The sequence below is a fragment of the Protopterus annectens genome, chromosome 3.part0 (genome assembly GCF_019279795.1).
Source record: "Protopterus annectens isolate FY-2018-M chromosome 3.part0, PAN1.0, whole genome shotgun sequence".
Lineage (NCBI taxonomy): Eukaryota > Metazoa > Chordata > Ceratodontiformes > Protopteridae > Protopterus > Protopterus annectens.
Window position 1 is genome coordinate 1,653,545,664 of NC_056731.1, and position 25,190 is coordinate 1,653,570,853.

The 25,190-nt window shown below is 42.3% G+C and overlaps 1 protein-coding gene across 1 annotated transcript in view; it reads right to left on the bottom strand.

Annotated features, from left to right (window-relative positions):
* Positions 1-373: 373 nt before the first annotated feature.
* The window catches only part of LRP12 (LDL receptor related protein 12), a 357,681-nt gene continuing 332,864 nt past the window's right edge, over positions 374-25,190 (bottom strand). Inside the window, exon 7 of the mRNA XM_044065692.1 lies at positions 374-2,729. Within this exon, the coding sequence (XP_043921627.1) occupies positions 1,863-2,729 (867 nt within the window). The 3' untranslated portion in view covers positions 374-1,862. The remainder of the gene's footprint in view (positions 2,730-25,190) is intronic.

Here is a 25,190-nt window from a genome sequence, read left to right on the forward strand (position 1 = left end):
TTTAGAAACTGAGGAGGAAGAGGCCAATGTGTACAACAAATACTACACAAGGACTAATTTCCTACTTTTGTCTCCAATTTTGCATCTTTCTCTACTTATTTCTATAGAGATTTTACTAGGAACTCTAAAGAAAAACTAAAATATTCTCAAAATGAAACACATTGTAAGTTGCTTTCTTTCACAGATCCCACATCTTAAGTCTTTATCTTAAGTTTTTAGGATCTTTACAAAGCACTGTAATAAATAGGCCAAAGCATGCAATCCCTGCGGTAGGAATCTGAGCAGTGTACCTCTCTTGGTGTCCATGTTTTTTTTCCTATTTATATCAAAATAGGTTTCACGTTTTGGGAATAAATGCTTCTGAAAACAAAACTGTAACAATAAAATGCATCATTTATTATTTCTTATGTAATAAAACACTTTAGTCAGTTTGCTCAAAGGCGTAACACAACAGAAATGCACAAGACCTTCAACATGCTTTAAAAAATGACATTCAGCAACATACTTAAATTTTAATAAATAGCATAGTTACACACAAACACATTTTCCGTACCAAAACATTAAATTTACAGAAACAGACCATCAAAAAATAAATAAAGCCTGGGCAGTATGTGACAATCATATACTGCAGTTTTAGTGAGCCAAATAGATGTTTTCTGTGGTAGCATATTATATAAGTAATATTTTAGTCAAATGATCTGGCATGACATTTATACAGTAAATGTTTTGCAGTTTGTCTTACCTGGCTAGTTTACATAAAATGTATAAACCAGTCCAAGAACTGTACAGAGGTTGCAAGTGAATATGAAAATGATCTGAAACAAACATTTTATTGTCTAAAAGGAAACTGCAAAGCAAGATCAAGTAGTCACAGGAAAAGTGAAATAAAAGCAATGAAATTATGATTGGATAAAAGTACCAAACCATACAGCACTCAAGTGCCAAGCTTACTAGGAACATCATTATATATTAGTGCAAATTACAGGAATCCTAGTAAGCTTAATGCCTGGTGCTTTTTAGCATAAAAAATAAATAAAAGCTGGACCTCTTCAAGTGCTTGGTGGTCTTTTTATAGCTTTCACTAAAATTAGAATTCTGCAAAAACAGCATAAACGCACTATTTTTAACATGCTTTCTTTCTCTTTAATGAGAAAAACTGTGAGGTATGTAACTGAATGGCCAATTTCCAGATAGGCACAAAATCACTGTTTCAAATAAAAGTTCCAGGGTAAAAAATAGCAGCATCTTTCAGCTCCCTGGTGGAAATTAACAGTGACCTATGCCTCTCAGCAATAATGTTCGCTTGGGCAGAAATGCTCCTTTCTGGATTTGCATTCACACTTTTTAGTTATGTCCTAGATTTCATGCATATTTTTGGTGGGGGGGGAGAAAATGTTCAAGTGATACTTCAATACAGTGTAATTTATAATAACCGATGTTTTTTTTTTAAAAAAGCCATGTGAAAGTATAAATAGAATAATGCCATAAAAAAAGGAAAATAATAATGTGGTAAAGCATCATGTATTCTTACAGCACGGGAACTGGAACAGAAAGAGTGAAAAATCTGTATCAGTACTTTACATGACCATGACCTTTTTAGAAATTGAATAAAAGTGCAAAGTTATTGATGTCTCTTTGATCTGTATAACTTCACAACTCTAACATAAAATGCAAATGTTTTGCGGCTTTTGTGAGCTATACTTCCATTTCAAGTTGCTGAAAGCTTAGCAATGGAGAGTGTTTCCACTTAAGACTTGAAATGTTATGATTTAGTTTTAATTTTTTGCATGGGATAATTAGTTGTAAAACCAACATGAAACTGCCTCAACTTTAATCTTCCCCAAGGAAACAAAACACTGCATTTAGCAGAGTAACAGGGCCTCGTCATCACTTGTTTCATTTTTTTGGGTTGCTTCTAGGCAGATATCAGGTATCTGGGCAGTGTGTACAATACCACAGTGCTCACAAGGGCCATCTCTACTACCGGGCCTTGTTCCCTGAAGTGCTGAAATGTGAGGTGATCTTGATCCCTGGCCATGGTCTGAGGGAAGTTCAAGTAGAGGTCTTGAACAGTCATTCATGTCCGAGTCTGATGGTGCATCAGAAACAGGAATTAACATTTCAACATCATCATCTTCCTCTCTTTCACTAACTGCATTATCTAGCTGCCGCAATGGACTCTGGTTCTGATTTGCTGAACTCGATCTTCGTAGAGAAAACCGTACCCAACGAAAGCTCTGAGTCATGCGACTCAATGCACTAGTCAGTTGGTGTCTTGCAGGACTTGTAGTAGGAGCACCTATGCTTCCCACGTCTCTTCCACTTTCAGAATTCACACTGCCAGTTTGTTGAACAGACGTACTTCCTGATGCTCCCACAGTCACCTCTACTGAGGAAGATGGAGGAACCTTCTGAGGTAATGGTGCTGCAACACCACCAACTGCTCCAGGTATATCCCTTCTTTCATTTTCGGTATCTGTGTCCTCTGATTCCAGAGAAAAAAGACTTCTGTGAGTACCATTTCTATCCCTCTCTCTGGATGCCCCAGAATCAACAACTGCTTCCTCTCCATCAGCTGACACTAAGGCAAGAGATCCAGACCGCCGTGACCTTGAAAAATTGAAAATCCGACTCCAGATGTTACTAGATCTACCACTTGTAGGGAGTCTAATCGAGGTAAATCCAAGCTGAGATCGAACTGCAAGTCGCAAGTTTTCTAGCACTGAGGCCTATAAAGAAAAACACATTAATATTTTCATAAACATTCAAAAATGAAATTACACAGTTGGTAATCTGGACAAACACATGCACCCTAAGAATACAACAGCACACCATCTCCCTGAAGTAATTATAACATTCAAAATACTGCAAAATTAGTCATTTCATTGCAGCTGTTTAGCCAGGCTAGCACTCAATGTGCCAAATCTAACTGCTAATTTGCAACCTACACAGAATTTCACATTCGCCTATTCTTATTCAACTAGTTAGCAGTTACATAGGTCTCACTCTCGACTAAGTTCAGAGGCAGTAACTTGACTTCAGAGAGAAATGCATTAAAACACTCTTCAGAACTGGCTATCCATTAATAGTGTTAAATACAGGAGAAAGCAACTATCTAGGGAAACAAGTAACCTCCTCTGTGGTTTTTTTGTACTCATTTGCAGACTATTTTTTTTCCAAATGGGCAAGTACCTCAATCACACAGTAAAGAAGCTGTGATGGAATCGAACATGGGTCTGTAGGATGTAGCTTGTAGCCTTCACTGCTGTGTGCTTTTTCTGTTTTTCAGGCCATACCTTTATGTTGATATCATATCATAGTGTTACATCCTGCTGCAGAGTCCAGCTATGATGTGTACAAAATTTTGTGGCACGAGACTCAACCATATTTAGAAATTTGAGGCTTTTTTTCCTAAAGTGTTTACTTTAAATTTTACCACATTGCGTATTTGTCTGAACTCATTTTAGAACAGCAACCATATTACCTTTCTTTTCCAGGTATTTTTTTTATAAAATAGCTTCTAAAACAAACCATTACTGGTTAGTTTGCCTTATCATAGTTATCCATTCAGTCATGACTCAGCAATACAGAGCTTTTCTGAAATATACACTTTCACATATGACTAAAATGAGAACACATAGCAAAGGCAGCAATACGTTGGGAAAAGCCACCATGAGAGGTGTTATTAGATTAAAGCTTGTAAAAGGTTGGCACTAGGGTTGCCAACTGTCCGGTTTTTGACCGGACTGTCCAGTTTTCTAACAAATTGTCCGGTTACAAATTTCATTCAAAACCGTACATGTGAAGTCCGGGTTTTGTGCCACTACGTAGCTTTTTCTAGATTTACTTAGAGTGCGGTAGTAAAAACAAAATACATTTCCCAGTAATGCTTCACAACTGCTTCCGGTTGGTCTGGCGCTACTAATCTGTGACACTGTTTGGAAATTGACTGTGATATGGGGAATTTATCTCATGGCGAGAGAAATTAAACTTGTACATATGAAAAAGGAAATATTTGTCTTATCTGTTTCTGCTTGTTATTCAAAGGTATGTTTTATGAAGAATAGATCCGGACAGTAAACTCTTAAAAGGGTGGACAAAAGTTTGTATGAGTGTTTGTTAAAAACTGTAGCACCTTTCTCACGCAGTTTATACATTCTTGGGACGTGTTATCCCCTTTTTCCTAGTTCTACCTTAGTGGAGTTGAGTTATTCCTTTTGCAGACTCATTGTCTTTGTAAAGCTTTTATATGCATGTGTTTTTTTTTTTTTAGTTAGCTGCATTGGTCAAGTTTGAAATAACTGTTCGCACTGATGATTTTTTTTATATTAATGGTTGAGTTAAATGGAATATGGTAGCACTTTATTTTCCACCTGTCCACACTCCATAGCCACAGTACATATTTAGTTTCCTCAGTTCTTAGGAATGCAGAGCCTGTCACGGTGGTTTATGAGTAGTGATCATTACGTTGATATGTAGTCACTTAAATTGTTCACTTAGCTGAATTAATGCTTGAATAATTATTCTCTTATCAAACAACTCAACTGTTTTCCTGGGACCATATTAATTGGTGATGGGAATGACGGCTCTAAAATGATTCATATCTCTCTAATAGTCCTTTTGCTGAAGGGCATTGCTTGCGGTTCTTATTCTGAGAGTTTATTTTGATTAACCTGACCATGGGTTGTCGCACATCCTTCAATAACAAGAATGTTTGGTTTGGTGTACGAGCCCTACTTTTCTGTTAACTACTGAATTTTGTTAGCGTTCATGAGCAAGTTACTGTCCAGAATCGGGTATACTCAAACAAGCACCATACCCCTCAGCTGTGATTGATTTTGAACTCAGCATTTTTGCTCTGTCCCTCCTAATTCCTCCTGAAATGGTACATTTTGGACAAAGGTGGTGAATTACATTTAATAATGATGAGTGCAGTTACAGACTAAGATCAGAACACATATTACTTAACTTGAAACATTAACAGAATAAGAGAGTGTTAATAGTACTAATATTTTAAGTGTATATGATTATTTCTTGATGTGGATCTGATTTTGTTGAGATCTGTCCCTGATTGGTTGAGAGCTATGAGTACATCACTCCTTTAAAACTGTACAAACCTGAATTTTAACATCTCCTCTAACTATACCTCAAGCACTCACTTACTGCAATTTTTTAGTGAGGGGTAATGTATCCAGTAGGCATGAGTCTGCGGGTATTTATTTTGCACATATTTGTGCACTTGTTCAAGGTAAATATATTGGGGTTACCTTGTATTTCTATGTTTGCATTGGTTAAATTAGATGGTTCTGTAAATTAGTTGTCTTCTTTTTTCAATCGCTTGTATTATAATATGCTCATTGTGGCATTCAGAGGCATGTCAGGTAATTAGTACAGGTAGCAGATGTGTTTCTTTTATGTGCAGACACACTGCTGAGGAATGTGCATTTGGTAAACAGTGGCAGTGCTTTGACAACACTGCCCTAAGTCAGAGCCTCGAGACATAGATGTCTTCACTGCAGTGTGGAGCCTGCCAGATGTTGCACTCTTCTGACAGGGATTTAGACAGATTGCAGGTCATATATCAGAACCCCTTTTATCTGAATGTTCTACTTAACATCCTGGGCATTTTGGTTGTCACAAACGTAAAAATAAGAGTACATAAAATCTCTCGTGTTCATTTCTAAGTATTTTTTTCTTATTCCATGGTCGGAGTCTACAGTAAAGTAGTAAAACTAGCTTACTGCAGTAAACTGGCACCACACTGATACACTTCCAGGAATGTTGGCTGTTCATGCAGCTGTGATATATAAAAAAATATCATTTTGCAATTAGCACAGAGGATTAAGGCTATGGACGTTAGCTCTTGTGGTACAGATTTTGATTATTTTAGCCCTCATTTGCTTACTGTATTCCTTGAACAAGTCACTTAACCAGGAATTCCTCCCTGGTTGCCCCTGAAAAGGGATGTACATCAGGCCTAACTGGTTAATAAAAAGACTGTGGTGGCATTATTTTACTGAAGCTAGGCATGTTAAAGTGGTATTTTAAATAAATGACTGTTGAAAAGATCTCTTATTTAATCTGAGTCAAGGAACCATTATATCCAAGGATTTAAATTTTGCTTGTGACATAAATAGGCCATGTTGATGAGACACAAATGTGTCTCAGAAGGTCTCCATGCACTGGAACAAGCTTCCCATCCATGTGACGCACAGTCCATCCTTAGCCCTATTTAAGCATAACTTTGACCAATAGATGGGAAATTGGAAATCATCCCTGTTCCACCTAGTTTTTTTTTCTGGACTATCCACAAATCAAATCAATTCTCTGGTAGTCAGGAAAACACTGTACAAACTCCAATATTCTGTTTCACAAAAGGAAACAGACTATCAGTGTTTGTTAAATTGGCTGATTTACTATGCTTTTTTACAGAAAAGCATAGTAAATCGGCTGAAAGCAGTCATCCGGAACAGAAAAAGAGGGCATTCCCATCATATGATGTCACAGTGATGTCACAAAATGGGCGGAGCATGGATGGGAGAGGGGTGGGAATGGGTGGGGTTACGGGTGATGAGAGGGCCGTAACCTTAGTCCGGTTTTAGCCACAAAGAAAGCTGGCAACCCTAGTTGGCACTTCCATCCAAGGTAAGGACTTCTTTGGACTTGCAAAAAAAAACAGTGTAATGAAGCTTTTAAAACACTCTAAAATCATAATAAACATGGGTGTGTAACTAATACAACCAACATGAAAGAAGGGAACCAATGGAATCACCTCTGATCTCCAGGAACCATTTGCATGCTGACAAGTGGGGAGGCAGGCAGGGACTTAACTTTACCAAAGAGGCACTGGCCAACAGTGATGCAGCTCAAGGTGGGGCACTTCAATGGGGCTGATAGGGGAGTGGCAACAGATTAAAATATGTGCTTGGATCAGGAGACAGCAGCAGGAAGGTTTGTTGGTGATGGACTGAGCACTGGGATGGCAACTAGAGCTATGACAATGGCACTGTCTACACTTTGTTAACACTTTGATGGAAAAATCTTTTTTCCACTTTGGATTGAAGCTTAACAGGCAATCCAATGAAGTCATGATGGGGACAGCTATGTCCCTGTTTTGTGAATGTGGTACTCATCTGGTAGGAATTACAAACCTCCAATTTGACTACTCATATAGGATGTTACTTGCTCTTTACAAACAATATAGTCATTCTATGGAAAGCTAATGCCAGCTCTCCCATGTAGATTCACATCCACCACTGTATCACCCTATTTCACCCTACATTCTAGCCCTAAAAGTATAGTGTTGGAAAACAAACTGTTTACCAAGATGTACCACAAATCTATGAGAGTGAGTTGTTACCTCCATGTTACAAGCATATACCTCAGTCATACTAAGGACACAAACCATGAAACACATGAAACATACTTCACAAAACCAGTATGCCATGCAATCACAGCCCTTAAGGCAAAATAACATACCCAACACACTAGTAATAGGTGACTCTATAGTCAGGCACACTGACGTCCCACTCACTAGGGTGAACAAGAAGAAGGTTACTGTTAGCTGCCTGTCGGGTGCCAGGATCCGCCACATAACACAAGCACTCTGGTCACTCTAGAACAAGTACAAATATGACTCTGTCATTGTCCATGTTGGTGTGAATGACCTGAGCCGTACCTCCCTGGACTACATGAAAAGAGACATGGAGGAGGTCTCTGATCACGGAGCCCAGGCTGGTATGACCCTGACCCTGAGTAGCATCATACCCTCACCAAGAATAATACCACGCTATAAAGAAAAAAAGTTATCAATTTCAACAAATGGCTAGGCTTCTGGCATCATACAAAGGGGATTCAGTGTCTGTCAGCCTGGGATGACATGCTCGACAAGCCACTCTGCTTCGCTAGAGATGGCTTGCACCTGTCACCCTTAGGCTTTTGAATACTGGCCAAGGCTCTTGCCACCCCCATAGTGCCTTTTTAGGCAAGGCTCAAAAAACAAACCCACCACCATAAAGAGCACAAGTAACAAAAAACTGAGGGTAATGCTACTCAACGCCAGAAATCTAAACCTTAAAATGCACGAACTTGAGGCACTCCTTAGTATGGAGAAAATCGATAAATGTGTAGAAACAGAAACCTGGTTTAAGGCTCCAGACAGCACCCCAGCACTACCAGGCTACAACTCATACCATACATTTCAGCCACAAAACCCGGACCGAAATACAAACGGTGGGGGAGTATCCATATTCATCAAGGATACCCACACCTCCAGGTTAGTGGCACAGCACGATGCTTCAGAGATTACCCATGTGCAACTAACAACAGGCAAAACTGCAACTAAAATTGTAGCTTGCTACAGATCACCCACCATGTCCCAGGACCCCTATTCCGCATTTCTGGAAATACTGGGAAACATAAAGGTCCTACCAAACACCCTGATATTGGGTAATTTCAATTACCCAAACATTAACTGGGAGAACTACTCAAGTACTAACTCCCTTGCCCAACATTTCCTAGAATTTATAAACTCAAACGCCCTGGATCAACTGATCAACACCCCCACCAAAGGTGACAACACATTGGATCTGGTCATCACCAACATGGGCGACCGGAGTTCCACACCGGAGGTTAACCCCTCGCTGGTTAGATCTGACCATAAACTAATCACTCTGGATATCCACATTCTGCCCCACCCCCGGTCAAAGAAACCACCGTGAAAAACTTTTCAAAAGCAAGCTTCACATTACTTAAGCCCGAGGTGGAAAGTTTCAAAGCCCCCATGCCAAAGGATAACGCTGTCCAAGCTGCAAAATCCTTTACTAATGCACTCGATGTGCAACTACAAGAATGCATGGATCGTGCTATCCCAAGCTGAAGTGGCTGCTGCTCTGGTAGAATGTGGCCTAATACCCTTAGGCACTGATTTGCCAAGTTGTGAATAGCAGAAGCGAATGCAGTGTCCTATCCATTTTGAAATAGTCTGCTTTGAGATAGGCTTTCCTTGTGATCCTGCAGCATAAGCTACAAACATTTGCTCAGTTTTTCTGAAAGCTTTTGTTTTGTCCAAGTAGAATCGTAGCTGTCTGTGTATGTCCAAAGAGTGCAGAAGTCTCTCCCCTTTATTCTGGGGATTTGGATAAAATGTTGGCAAATGAATGGTTTGGTTAAGAGCCACACTGGATACCACCTTTGGCATAAATGTTGGGTTTGTCCTTAGAGAGACCCTGTCCTGATGAAAAATGATGAAAAGTTCCACTGCCATTAATGCCTGTAACTCTGAGACTCTTCTTGCTGAAGTTATGACTAGGAGCAGAGCAGTTTTCCATAATAATAATTTTATATCAGCTGTATTGGCTGGCTCAAAAGGAGGCAGTGTGAGTTTTTCTAAAACAAAATTGAGGTCCCAAGTAGGTATTGGTGCTCTTCTTGGGGGTCTTATGTTTTTTGCCCCTCTGAGGTACTGTCTTAGTAGTGGATGAGAGAACATAGGAGGTTCTGTATTGTAATGAGCTGAAATGGCAGAGGCATGGATCTTAATTGATGAGAAGGATAGGCCTTTGTCCAGCATCTCAGTTAGGTATTGTAAAATTTGAGGTATATTAGGAACAAGTGGTTCGAGTCCCTGTGCCTGGTTCCAAGCACAGAATCTCTTCCATTTTTTCTGCATAAGATTTCCTAGTGCTGGACCTCCCGGCTTCTAAAATGACATCCATAACAGCTTTAGAGAGAGGTGTGGTGTGAGTGGCTATATTATCCGCCATGCAGCCAGATTTAAGGTTCTGAGTTGACTATGCAGAATCTGATTGTTTTGTTGAGTCAGAAGATTAGGAATTTGAGGTAAAGGCCAGGCTGGGCCTTGAGACAAGCTCTTTAGGATTGGGTACCAGTGCTGGCGTGGTGAATCTGGGGCAATCAGGATCATTTTTGGCTTCTCTTGTCTGACTTTTAGGAGCAACTTGGGAAGAAGAGGCAGTGGAGGAAAGGCATAAACTGTCAGGGATTTCCAGCTGAATGATAGAGCATCCACTTTCCATGCTTGTGAGTGATAAGTTCTTGTGCAGAATCTCTGTAGTTAGCAGTTGTGAGGGGAGGCAAAAAGATCTATGTCTGGGCATCCCCATTTCCTTGTTATCATGCTGAAGACCTGTGGATTTAGTTTCCATTCGTGAGGGTCCATGAGATTTCTGCTTAGTTCGTCTGCCAGTGTATTTTTCGTTCCCGGCAGGAATTGTGCCTGCAGATGTACTTGCTAGGTCAGTGCTGTGTTCCACAAAGTCATGGCTTGCCTGCAGAGGGGGTAGGAATGTGTGCCCCCTTGCTTGTTTATGTACCACATAACTGTGGTATTGTCCGTCCTTAGTAATAGTTGTCCTGGATGTAGTAGATCCTTGAAGGCTGTCAGGGCATTCTGTACAGCTAGCATCTCTTTTTGATTGATGTGAAGATGCATTTGTTCCTTGGGCCACGTGCCCTGAATACATTTTCCTGCCATGTATGCCCCCCAGGCATAATCCGATGCATCTGTTGTTATTGTCTGCCTGGCTATGGGTAAGGTGAAAGGCTGTCCCTTGTTGTGGTGACAGGCCAGTGCCCACCATCGAAACTCCTGCTGCAGGCAGGGAATTAGAGTTATTATTGTTTCCAGGCTGTGGCAATGTTGAGTCCAAACACTTTTTAGATACCATTGTAGTTTCCTCATATGCAGTCTTGCATATGGAATTAGTAGAATGCAGGATGCCATGAAGTCCAGGGCCTGCAGAATTTTTCTTGCAGGGAGCTGGGTCTTTTGTTGCCATCATTTGAAAGTAATGAGTCAGTTGCCTTTGCTTGTCTGGCGTGAGATAAGCCATCTGGGCAGTTGTATTTAAGCTTGCACCCAGGAATATTATCTCGAGAGGGCACTAGTTTTGATTTCTTTTCGTTTATTGTGTACCCTAGGCAAATTAGTAATCTTTTTACAAACGCCAGATGCTTTAGTAGAATGTCCTTGCTCTCTACTTGAATAAGGCAGTTGTCCAAGTAGGGATATATTTGAATTCCTTTTTGTCTGCAAAATGCAATTACTGGTGCCAGGCATTTCGTGAAGACCCTGGGCGCAGTAGATAAGCCAAAGGGCAGTGCAGAGAATTGGTAATGCATTGAGCCAGCTATGAATCTGAGTTATCTTCTGCAAGATTGTCTGATTGGGACATGCAGGTATGCCTCCTTGAGGTCCAAAGTAACTAGCCAAGCCTTCTTGCCCAGCATGGGTAGACATTGCTGCAGTGTTAACATTTTGAATTTTGGAACATCCAGGAAAGTATTTAGGATTGACAGGTCCAGTATTGGTCACCAGGCTTTGTCCTTTCTGGGTACCAGGAAAAGTCTTGAGTAAAATCCTTGTCCCTGTTCTTGCTGTGGTACTCTTCGAATAGCTCTTATGTCCATGAGAGCAGAAATTTGTTTTTGTGCCTCTGCCCATTGGTTTTGTGGCAGGTCCGGCATACCTTCTGATTTTGGAAGGGTATGAAAGTGGAACCTGTAACCCTGAGAAACAATATTCAGTACCCATTTGTCCTGGGTGATCATGCGCCAATTTTGTGAGAAAAGTGCTAGCTTTTCCCCTAAGGGTGCTGCCAAAAGGTAAGTGCTTGGCAATTGTAGAGGGAAGTCATTAGGACTGTTTCCTATAAGGTTGTGATTTATCTTCTCCTCCTTTGGGGGCTGAAGCACCACATTTGTTTAGGTCTGCATGAGCCTTGGGGCTGAGATCTGCCTCTTTGTGGCCTGTCTAACACTGGAAAGGACCAATTTTTTTGAAAGCCAGTTTCTGATAAACCTAGGTGGTTGAACCTGTAAGAAATTCTTTACTGTCTGCATTGATTTTGCTTTATCCTCCATTTTCTTTAACACCTCTTCTGCCTTAACACCAAACAAAGTATCATGCTGTAGTGGAGCATCCAATAATTTTACTTTAACATGTTCAGGTACACTTTGTTCTTTCAACCAAGCATGCCTTCAAATGACAGAGCCTGTAACTGCGGCTCTACAAGAAGCCTCTAATGAATCAAAACCACATTGCAGAGTATGCTTTCCCACTTATTCAGCTGCATGCAAAAAATCCTGCATTTCCTTATTGTCAGGACTTTCTGGGTTTGTAAGCATTTTCTGTTTTAACAAAGACATGATGTACTGTTGATATTTAAGCATGTGAAACTGGCAGTTTAAAGCCCTTACAGCTAAAGTAGCGGAAGTGTAAACTTTTTCCCCCATCTATCCAGAGCTCTAGAATCCCTATCATAGGGGACAGGGTTTTTTGCAGTGGAAGCTTTAACCCCTTTGGGACCCTGAGAAATTGTTTCTGGGTCAGCAGCGGGGTTTTTATAAAGAAATTTATGAGAGTCTGAGACCCTGTAGTACCTGTCTGGCTTGACTGGTGCAGGGGGTAAAGAATCAGGAGACAGACTGGATTCAGAGAAAACATCATCAACAATATCAAGCACAGGGGGGATAGTCAGGGGCCTGTGCTGAGGCAATAAAAGAAAGTCTCCTAGCCTTTTCTTGGATTCTGAATAATCCTGGCTCTCCCAATGGAAATGCTCCCTCATGGTGTGCAAGGTTTGCCCAAAAGAATAATCCTCAGGCAGAGAGCTGAAAGTATAGATTCTTCTGCATCAGAGTCCTCAAAGGGAGGGAGAGAATATTCCTGATCTGAGGAGGAATCAGAGGAAATAGAAACCTGGTCAGAGGAGTCATAGTGAGTGTCTTGCCTAGGCCTTTTATCAGGAGGGGGATAGGAACCCCTGATCAAAGTAATTAGGTCCTTGGCCATTTTAAGCATCTGTTTCTTTGGCATGGATGATTGTCCAGGAGAATGCTGTACTCGTTTCCTTGTCTTTAATGGTGGTTTTGACTTTGCCTTGGCTGCTGTAGTGGACTTAATAGTAAGCTGTGAAGGTCTGAAAACACCCTCAGAAGCCGATGCCTGCTCAGTGGCTCCGGACCCATCTGAGTGATTAGTTTCCGCAGGCCCAATACCTTGAGTTTCCAGAGGCCTAAGTGTCTCCACGTGGGAGTCGGATACGGCCTGTGGCTCTGAGGTAGCGGGTGTCAGGGGCTGCGAAAGCGCCTCACTGAAAACCGGCGAACTGGCGACTGGTCTAGAAGAGGCTTAGTCATCGGTTTTGGACCTCGGATGCCTGTCCTTTTCCTTGTCTTTGCGTTTTTTATGAATTCCGGTTGTCGGCTGTTCCAACAGCATTATGTAGTTAAACCTTCGGCCAAAGTAATGTAAAGCAAAATCAAACTAACGCTTAATAGTGCGTTTGTTGAATCTAGCACAAAACCGACAACTAGTAACGTCGTGGTCAGGGCCTAGGCAAGGAATACAGTAAGAGTGAAAGTCCTTATGAGGTATTTGCTTCCCACAAGAAATACAATTGTTAACTTTTACTGACATCGGTATGGAGCATGAAAAAGTTTCCCCAACGGAGTACTTAGTTTTACTGAAGACTTCGGTTCTGAAATTCGATTTCGAAAATCTCAGGAGTCGGCCGACCGGCACTTGCAAACTGCTTTTGCTTCGGGCACCGCGCGGCAAGAAAGACTGAAGAAAATGGCGTCGGCTGCATCTTTTATACCCCTGGTGCACTGACGTCAGGGAAGAGGTGACAGCAACCGAAGCCGGGACTAGACTTTGGAATTCTGGCCGACTGCGAGTAGCCTGCCAGCAGGATAACCTAAGTGTAATGACTGCAACAGTGAAACACGATGAACATCAAGATTCCAATCTACATTAGGCAGAGCTCCTCGTTAACCCTCTTCAAGAGAAACCTTGACGAGTGGATGGAAAACAGAAAGTTTACCCCGGGGATCACTTCAATTACTCTGCTGGACAGAGGCACAGGGAACTAATCTAAGGGGGCAGCAAATGCCAACACATTCTGGCTAGGCTTATAAATGCCTTCGGGCAAATAGCCTAGTACCTACCTATGAACCTATAACATTATCAAGTTTCAAGCCCTTGAGGCTACCTGACTAAAACTGAAGGTTAAGCATGTGAATTCTAATCTGCAATATTTTTTTTAATTTAATTTGCAAACTAGGGCTACGACACTCCAAAGGATGTCATCATCTAACAATCCCGTCTTCAAAGGAGGAAAGCAGCACATGACATCACTGACCATGTCCTCACCCCCCCCTTTTCTGGAAAGCTGCAGGATATCCTGGACCTCAGGGGTTGGAGGGCACCAAGAAAGACAATTTACTTAGCACAGCACTGGCAATCACATACTCCACTAAAACCAATGTAATTGAAAACTTTAAACTAAGAAAGAAGCCTCCTCGGAGAATCAATAAGGCCCAGAACAGCCTGGAATCCTTCTCAAAATTTTATTAGACACTCAATAGAGTCACCATTAACGTTCACAATACATTTTCATTTAAAACATACTTCATCACATACATATATATATATATATATATATATATATATATATATATATGTATAAAAACGTTAATGGTGAATCTATTGAGTATATAATAAAACTTTTGAGGATTCCAGGCTGTTCTGGGCTTTATTGTTTCACCGAGGAGGCTTCTTTCTTAGTTTATTGGGTTTTTTGGAAGCCGTGTGGATTTTTTATTTTTTAATTGAAAACATTGTAGAATACAAAATCACCAAGGACAATACAACCCTCAGTGGCACAATGGACAATGGCCCAAAGTTTGTCATGAAAAGGAACAGGAATTAGCTTTACCGTATGGGGGGAAACTGCACCTCTTCACCACTCTGCAGACAAGCAGCTGGGCGCTCACCCAAGTTGTAGCTACAAACTCTGTAGCTGTACAGTTCTGACCATTACCATCTCCTTTCCAACAAGAGGACCACTTCTCAAGGTTACACAAAGAATGTAATACTACAGTGGTGATACACAACTGGTGGCACTGGATAGCTTCATGTGTACAATGCCAGCAATTCTATACAAGGAAAAGCTTGAGGAAGTGCATGAGCATCTCTATGCAGTAATGAGGGTAGCTACACTAGGTGCATCATTCAGTTTCTTCCAAGGGCTTCTCAAAATTAATTTTTCAGATGTTGGAAGCAGGACCGGAGTAAATATCTGAGGATGAGCACAGTGCCTTTCTTGAAAGCAGGCTGCTTAAATCCAAATTAGTCTGACTGACTGCCATGTTCCAGGACTCAATGAAACCACCTCATTGAAAAGCCTCATCAATCTCAGAATACTGAGTTAAGAAAAATATTATCACTGCTGACTTGATCATCCCACCCCTATCCTACCAATATTCTAGAGTTTGAGGGATCTTCTTTGACAACACAACACTTGTCTGTAATGCAACAGTGGTTTCCAATGCTCAGAATACTGAATTATCAAAAATGCAAGCACAGCTGAGTGGATCTTCCCACCCCTACCGTACTAATGTTCTGGAGTTTGAGGGATCTTTAACAAAGCAATATTATCGGTTCTTCAACAATGGCTTTTAAAAATAAATATCAACCACAAGCCCTGCAGCTATCCTATACACAGACTTCCTGTTCTTTTAATGGTAAAAAAAGAAATTATTGTACTCACCATAATGTTCCGTCTGAGTAGTTCTACTTCATTTGTCTTCAACCTGTGGGTACCGCATCCGTATCGGATCCGAGCCGACAAGTTCACTAGCATCTGCTCTGAGCTCCAAGCTCCTCCCCTTACCAATAATACACCTCCACTACCTTCAAACCCCCAGATCGAGTTTGCTGCCACTTATACTGCGAACCTGACCTGAAAAAACACCTTACGCACCTAAAACTTCAGCCAAATAGGCTGTCCATATGGTAAGGCCAGGGGGAAGGAGGGAGGGACGGTTGAAGACAAATTAAGTAGAACTACTCAGATGGAACATTATGGTGAGTACATAACTTCTTTATCTGAAGTAGTTTACTTCATTTGATCTTCAACCTGTGGGACAGAGTCCCCAGCTACTAAACACCTGGGTGGCCCTCATGGAAGGATATTCCGGAGCACCGCAGAACCAAAAGAAGCTCTCCTTCGAGAAATCAAATCCAATTTACGGTGAGAAATAAAGGTATGAGATGAGGACCAAGTACCTGCAGAACAAATATCATCCAATGAGACTCTTGACCAAAAGGCTGCAAAAGTAGCCATTGACCTAGTCAAATGAGATTTCACCTGACCTGGAGGAGGCAAACCTTTATCCTTATAGACCTGAAGGATGCACAAGGAGATCCACCTAGCGATGGTGATCTTGGAGATAGGTTTACCCAAAAAGGGTTTAGAGAAGGCCACAAACAATTGATCAGGTTTACGAAAGGTTCTAGTCCTGTGTAAATAGAATCATAACTGTCTATGAACATTCAACAAGTGAAGTCTGTATTCCATTTTGTTAGCAAAATTTGGAAAGAAAACAGGTAAAGTAATGGTCTGATTGATGCTAACCTGTGATGCTACATTTGGAAGAAAGAAAGGATTGTTATGAAGGGAAATCCTGTCCTTATGGAAAATCACGTGTGGAACTTTAACAGACAATGCTTGCAGTTCTGAAACCCTCTTTGCAGAGGTGATAGCCACTAGAAATGCTGTTTTCCAGGACAAAAACTTAAGATCCGTGGTTGCTGCAGGCTCAAATGGCAGAGCGACCAGCGCTTGAAGAACCATAGTAAGGTCCCATGGTGGAATAGGATCTTTGTCCAGAGGGCGTAATAGGAAAGTACCTTAAATAAAAGCTTTACACAGTCTGGAAGAGGCTAGAGAAGCACTATTCTCACAGACGTGAAAATGAGAGATGGCAGCCACTTGAACTTTGAAAAATATCTGCTAGAAAATCGAGAATAGCTGAAACAGGAGCCAAGAAAGGGTCTAAACTCCTTTGAGAAGCCCAAAAGGAAAAACGTTTCCATTTGCTACGATAAACCTTCCTGGTGTAAGACTTATGAGCTGCCACCAGAATAGACCTGACTCAAGAAGACAATCCAGGAGTCCTAGCAATTAGGGGAACTGCAGCAGCCAAGCCATGAGCTTCAATCTGTCCAGACTCGGATGAGGAACCTCCGAGGGGTATGAAATGAGATCCTGAATGGGATCCGGGATCCAAGGTGGAGGCAGAAGATGAAACCAAAGGAATGGAAACCACACCTGGCGAGACCAAAACGGGGCAATAAGGATCACTTTGCTCACCAGTCGGCAAGCTTTCTGTAGAAACCTTGGAATAAGGGGTACAGGGGGGTACAGGAGGATAAGCATACAAAGGACTGGGAGGTCAAGCATGGACTAGAGCATCTCTGGGGGACTCCCCTGGCTGGGGGTTCAGAGCGAAGAAAGTACAGTTGTGTACGCTTACCATAAATGTAGATGTTTGAGTGTCTTCACTGTTGCAGCCATCACTGTAGGGTTCTTCCTGCCGGCAGGCAGTCCTCGGTCGGCCAGAATCCCAAAGTCTGGGTCTGGCGTCGGCTGTTCAGTCATGCTCCTTGACGTCAGAGCGCTAGGAGTACAAAGCTGCCAGCCGACGCCATGTTCTCCAGTTTTTCTTGCCCCAGATGTCAGGTGCCCAAAAATGAAGGCTAATAGTAAAACAATAAAAGTAACATACAGCAAACCCCATACCCTAAAGCAAATACACCTCAGAAGAAGGGTGAAGTAGGAAACCACACTAATGAAAATATAAGAGGGGTCAGGAGGGAGGGTAACCCAGACTGCAACAGTGAAGACACTCAAACATCTACATTTATGGTAAGTGTACACAACTGTACTATGTTCATCGTGTTTCACTGTTGCAGTCATCAATGTAGGGTTGAATCCCAAAGCTGAGATAAAGGGTGGTGGTTATAGAGTAGAAGGGGCGGCTAGAAGGCCCTGCAAGACTGCAGAAGCACAGCCTGCCCTAGACTTAGAGTAACGAGGGAGATTGTAGTGCTTAGAGAAAGTATGCACTGAACTCCAAGCTGCAGCTTCCAAAATATCTTTGGTAGGTACTCCCCTGAGAAAAGGCAGCCGAAGTAGCAGCAGCTCTGGTAGAGTGAGTCCTAATTTTTCCTGGGATTTGCTTTCCATGATGAGAGTAACAAAATCTGATTCCATGAGCAATCCATTTAGAAGTGGTCTGTTTTGAAATAGCTTTGCCTTGGGAATTTGTTGCATAAGAAACAAACAGTTGCTCTGTTTTCCTGATATCCTTGGTTCTGTCCAGGTAAAAACAAAGTTGTCTGTGTACATCCAGGGAATGCAAGATCCTTTCCCCCTTATTTTGTGGATTAGTGAAAAAAGTTGGCAGGTGAATAGTTTGATATAAAGCCACTTTGGAAACCACTTTAGGCATGAAAGTAGGATTAGTCCTTAAAGACACCCTATCTTGGTGAAAAATAATATAAGGTTCCACAGCCATGAGTGCTTGTAACTCCGAGACTCTCCTGGCTGAAGTCAAAGCCAGCAGGATAGCTGTCTTCCATGATAAATACTTAAGATCAGATGTGGCAGCAGGCTCAAAAGGAGGCAGAGTGAGTTTTTCCAGAACATAGTTGAGGTCCCTGGCAGGTATGGGTGGTGTCCTAGGGGGCCTTAAATTCTTTGCTCCTCTGAGATATTGTTTCAGAAGTGGATGGGAAAAGATTGGAGGATCTGTATTGTAATGTGCAGAGATAGCTGAGGCATGTATTTTTATGGAGGAGAAGGATAAACCCTTACGTAGTATATCTGTCAGGTAAAGTAAAATCAGTGGAATGTTAGGAATGAGGGGATCCGAATCCTGAGCATGCATCCAGGTGCAAAATCTCTTCCATTTACCTGCATAAGATTTTCTAGTGCTAGGCCGTCTGGCTTCTAAGATGACATCCATGACCTGTTTGGGAAGAAAAGGATTAATCATAGACCCTGAATTCACCAGGCTGCCAGGCTGAGAGTTTTGATATGAGAGTGCAGAACCTGGCCCTGGTGTTGGGACAAAAGATTTGGAATCTGAGGTAGAATCCAAGGAGGCTCCTGGGATAGATTCATCAGTGTTGAGTACCAAAATTGACAGGGCCAATGTGGGGCCAGTAAAATCATCATCTTGGGCTTGTCCTGCTTGATCTTTAATAACACCCGTGGAAGAAGAGGTAGTGGCGGAAAGGCATACCCCGAAAGGTTTCTCCAACTGAATGATAGTGCATCCACTTTCCATGCTAGCTTGTGAAATGTCCTTGTGCAAAAAAATCTGTAACTGGTGGTTGAGGGGGGGGGGGTGCAAATATATCTATGTCCGGGCAGCCCCAGGCTTCTGTAATCATCCTGAATATTTGGGTGTCTAGCATCCACTCGTGTGGGTCTGACAGGTTCCTGCTCAGGCTGTCTGCCAGAATATTTTGTTTCCCTGGCAGAAACTGAGCTTGTAGATCCACTTTGCAAGCTAGAGCTGTGTTCCAAAGAGTCATGGCTAGTCTGCAAAGGGGGTAGGAGTGTGAACCCCCTTCCTTGTTTATGTACCACATAACTGTGGTGTTGTCTGTCCGTATCAGTAGTTGTCCTGGTTGTAGAAGATCCCTGAAAGCCAAGAGGGCATTCTGTACAGCTAACATCTCCTTTAAATTGATATGCAGGTGCTTCTGATCCTCTGTCCAAAAACCTTGCAGACCTTTTCCCTGCAAGTGGGCTCCCCATGCGTAATCCGAGGCGTCCGTGGTTAACACTTGGCTGGCTGGAGGCAGACTGAAGGCTTTCCCTTTGTTGTGAAGACATGCCATGGTCCACCAATGGAATTCCTTTTGTAGACAAGGCAAGACAGCAATCTGCGTGTCTAGACTGTGGCAATGCTGGGACCATACACTTTTTAGGTACCATTGTATTTTTCTCATATGTAGTCTTGCATTTGGTATGAGAAGGATGCAGGAGGCCATGTAACCCAAAGCCTGCAGGAATTTCCTTGCAGTTAGCTGAGTTATTGACGCCAAGGTTTTGAAAGTTGAAGCCAGCTACAGTTGTTTTTTGAATGTTAGGAATGCCATCTGGTTTGTTGTGTTTAGGAGAGCACCCAGAAAAGTTATCTGTTGTGTGGGTGTCAAATTTGACTTTTTTATGTTCACAGTGAATCCCAGGTACTTGAGAAGATTTTGAACAAATTCCAGATGCTGGAGTAAGACATCCTTGCTGTCTGCTTGGATAAGGCAGTCGTCCAGATAAGGGTAAATTTGAATTCCCTTGAGTCTGCAATAAGCTACTACTGGCGCCAGGCACTTGGTGAAAACCCTGGGCGCAGTAGACAAGCCAAAGGGCAGCGCAGAGAATTGGTAATGTTTTGATCCGGCCTTGAACCTGAGGTATTTTCTGCACTCCTGTCTGACTGGGATGTGTAGGTAAGCCTCCTTTAAATCCAATGTCACCATCCATGCATTTTTGCACAACATTGGCAGGAGCTGCTGCAGAGTAAGCATCTTGAACTTTGGTATGTCCAGGAAAGTGTTTAAGACTGACAGATCCAGGATGGGTCTCCATGAATTTTGCTTTCTGGGAACTAGAAAGAGTCTTGAGTAAAAACCTTGGCCCGTCTCTGATTGTGGAACCAGTTCTATGGCCCTCATAGCCATGAGGGATCCCACCTGGTTTAATGCCTCTGACCATTGGTGTTTTGGTAGGTCTGGCCATCCGTTTGGTCTTGGCAAGGTATGAAAGTGGAATTTGTAACCTCTTGAAACTACATCTAGAACCCACTTGTCTTGGGTTATGTAAGTCCAATTTTGTTGAAAAAGAGAGAATTTTCCTCCTAGAGGGGCTTCCAGGAGAGAAGTTCCTGGAGCCATGCAGGGGGAGTCATTGAGCCTGTTTTCTATAAGATTGAGGTCTGTCCTCTCCACCCCTGGGGGTGGAAGCACTCCACTGTCTAGGTCTGTAAGAGGTCTGTGCTTGGGACCTCCCTCTGGAGCGCCTATATCTACCCCTCTGAGGCGTGTCCAAGTTGTGAAAGGACCGATTTTTAGTTGGCCAATTTCTGCTAAATCTTGGGGGCTGAACTTGTAAGAAATCCTTAACCGTTTGCATGGATTTTGCCTTATCCTCCATTTTCTTTATCACCTCTTCAGCCTTAGACCCAAACAAAACATTATGCTGAACAGGAGCATCCAATAACTTTGCTTTCACTTGATCAGGTAAGTTTTGTTCCTTTAACCAAGCATGCCTTCTAATGACTGTGCCAGAGGCAGCCGCCCTGCAAGAAGCCTCCAATGCATCAAAACCACAGTGTAAACCATGCTTACCCACTTGTTCAGTGGCATGCATCAAATTGTGTAATTCCTTATTATCTGCACATGCAGTAATGGTACCCAGCTTTTGTTTCATAGCAGACAGTAGAAATTGCTGATATTTTAGCATATGAAATTGACAATTTAAAGCCCTAACAGATAAAGTAGCAGAAGTGTACACTTTTTTGCCCCATCTCTCCAAAGCTCTGGAATCCTTATCTGTCGGAATAGGGTTTTTAGCAGAAGCGGCCTTAACTCCCTTAGGACCCTGAGAAATGGTTTCTGGATCAGCAGTAGGATTTTTGTAAAGGAACTGGTGGGAGTCAGGCACCCTGTAATATCTGTCGGGCTGGAGGAAAGGAGTCAGGAGTTAAATTAGCATCAGAAAAGGCATCATCCACAATATCCAAAATAGGAGGAATAGCCAGGGGTCTATGTTGGGGAAGAAGAAGGAAATCCCTAAGCTTTCTCTTAGATTCCGAGTACTCCTGTTCTTCCCCGTGAAAATGTTCCCTCATGTCATGTAAAGTTTCCCCAAAAGAAAAATCCGCAGGGGGAGAAGCTGATGGAATGGATTCCTCAGCATCAGAATCCTCATAAGGAGGGAAAGTATATTCCTGTTCAGAGGAAGACACTGAAGAAATAGATGCTTGATCAGAAGATTCATAATCCAGTTCTTGCCTTGGCCTTTTATCTGGAGGGGGATGTGAACCCCTAATCATGGTTAGTAAGTCCTCCGCCATTTTAAGTAGCTGTTTCTGAGATTTGGGTCCCGGATCAGAAGAGACCTGGTCTGGTGTCTTAGATTTAGAAGGAGTCTTTGCCTTTGTCTTTGGCTTTGCATTTATCAGAAGCTGTGTAGGCCTGAAAACCCCCTCGGAAGCCGGTACCTGCACAGTGGCTCCGGACCCATCCGAGGGAGCATTGTCCGAAGGTCCTGCAGCTGGAGTGCTCAAAGGCCTAGTTGGCTCCTTGTGGGAGTCCGTTTCGGCAATCGGTTCTGAAATGGCCGACGACAGTGGCTGCGAAAGCGCCTCACTGACGACGGCCGAACGTGTAGCTGGCTCTGCTTGTAAAACGTCTGATTTGGACCTCGGAGGCCTGTCCTTATCCTTGCGTCGTTTGTGAACTCCGGTAGTCAGAAGCATGTCAGACGACATTTTATAATTAAATCGCCTACCAAAGTAGTGAAAAGCAAAATCGTACCTTCGGTTAATCGTACGTTGGTTAAATCTAGCACAAAACCGACAACTAGCTATGTCGTGGTCAGGGCCTAAACAAGGAATACAGTAAGAATGGAAATCCTTATGACGTATTTGCTTCCCACAAGAAATGCAATTATTAACTTTTTCTGACATCAGACTGGAGCAAGAAAAAAGTTTCCCCAACGGGGTACTTAGCTTTGAGAAGAAGTAAGTCTTCGGACTGAAGCACGAAAAAATATCTTCAACTCAGATCACTTTTGGAATTAAGGCTACTGCAATGGTCTGCACAGTGAACTTTTTAGCCACCTTTCCCCTTTACCTAACCTCACACTAAAACCAGCTTATGTCTTGTAGCAGTTCATATCCACGACCATAGTTTTTTGAATAATGGCAAGAGCTATAGTCATGCAGCATTTCAGACAATCCCTCCATGATTTATTTTTTTCTCCAATCCCATACTTAGGAAGTAGATCTGTTGATTTAAGGCCTGATTACCCACTTGGGACTTAGCATCATGTCATATTTCCCTGGTGGTGTCAGTTTCATTACTTCCTGCTACTGTCACCTCCTGATAAGTTCCCTCGGAAGTGGCCCTCTGTGTTAGCACCAGAATTTGAACCCAAAATGTAAACTTTACATCTCATTTCACACTAATCCATCCCCGTGCCCAAACCCAAAATGTAAACTCTTTACATCTCATTTCACACTAATCCATCCCCGTCCCTCTACCACTCAGGGGCTAAAGTTCAATATACCACAATGTTTAAATAAATCCTGCTAGTATGACGCAATAAAAGCATTCAGTGCTCTCCTCACCAACTGACAAAACTTTGGGAGTGTGATCAACTTTCAGGTTCACCCCACTACTGATTATTTCCATACCTCTGTATCCACAGGCTTGTTTTCCCTCACTGGAGTCACAAAAATGAAATAAAATCCTGTTCTTTTCTAGCAACTGGGAACGCAGTGAATTGTTAATTTTTCCAGCAGTTAATAGCTTGGGTCCAGGATTATAACAATTTGATTTAAAGGGGCCTGAAGAACTTAGCCAGGAAAACCAGCTGCATATTCAGGAATGAAATACAAAATGGTAATCAGCTGTCACAGGTGTTGACCCCTTTCCCGTAGACAGTAAAAAGGAAAGGCACTGCTTCTATATTTTATCTTGCTGTAAATTTCTCCAGTGTGCCCAAGACTTCGCACCTGTTTGGAACTTCTGCTTCTGTTGTATCTGTGCTCAACCACACCTCTCAAAGAAGAGCCTTCTGATACTCTGAAAGGACTTAGGGCAAGTTGGGGTGCAAGTGCAGTAACTGCGTCATGCTTACTGGCAATACATCTTCTCTTGTCTTTCACAGATACAATTACTAGAAGTTGAAATATTTGCTCAGTTTCAGAGGGTGACCTCTCAGTTACCACATGACAGTAAACAGATTATTATTACATCACAAATATCTAACAATACACCCACTTACGCTGAAGTTGCTCATTACTGAAGATTTCTACAACCCCTTCAAAAGAAACCTCAGGCACATAATACTATTCATGCTAATGTATCTACACTTGCAGCTTCTTTCACAAAAAAAACATACTTGAAATGAATCCCTTTGGTGTCAAGCCTACATCTGGTCTCCTTCCAAGGGGATCCGATGTGCATGAGCATTGGAGGCAATGACTGACAAACCACTCTTTGCCACAGGTGGGCTTCACTGCTTTCCTCAAGGTTTCCACATAATGGCTAATACTTTTTCTGTTCCCATGGCGCATTTTTGGGTCTATATTAGAACATCGAAGTTTCAAAACTTCGAATGTTCTAATATCGACCCCTATTCAGTGAAAGCTGAAAATATCGAAGCAACAGAAAACCAAATTTTTTCCTAGGGAAAGAATTTGGTTGTCCATTTCTGTTGCTTCGGTATTTTCAGCGCTGTGGTGGAAAGTTACAGGTCGGGTTCAGGTAAGTGTGCGATTGAGTGCGGGTTAGGTTAGTTAGGGTTAGGGTGCGGGTTAGGTATGTGTGCCATTGTGTGGACGTGAAGGTTAGGGTGGGTTAGGTGAGTTAGGGTTAGGGCACGGGTTAGGTTATGTGTGCAATTGTGTGGATGTAAGGGTTAGGGCGGGTTAGGAGAGTTAGGGTTAGGGCGCGGGTCAGGTAAGTGTGCGATTGTGTGGACGTGAGGGTTAGGACAGGGTAGGCGAGTTAGGGTTAGAGCGCAGGTGAGGTGAGTGTGCGATAGTGACTGACCTTAGGGTTAGGGTTTGGGTTAAGGTAAGTGGATAGTTAGTGGTGTGTGTATAGTTTAGTGTAGGGTTAGGTGCAAGATTTTAGGTGCATGTGTGTGGATTGTTTGCTTGGTGTGCTTGTGTTGTGTGTACGTGTTTTGGAACAGCAAATTTTTTCCCTAGGAAAAAATTTGCTCTTCTGTATGTTCGATGTTTTCAGCTTTCGCTGAATAGGGGTCGATATTAGAACATTCGAAGTTTTGAAACTTTGATGTTCTAATATAGACCCTGCATTTTCAAGTCATAGTTCATCTATTACACAGCTCAACCTAGCAAATTCTGCTCTGTCCTTTGTTAAGGTGGATCTGCTCAATGTAAGGAGTCTGAACAATACATTGCCTGATTTGGAGACTTTTCTGACACTCCAGCAAATCTGTACATATGTAGTTACAGAAACTTGATTCCACAGTCTGGATGACTCTCGCAATTTCATAATAATGTGTTAATCACTGATTCAGACTGTCAAAGACACCTTGTTTTTATCCTTTCTT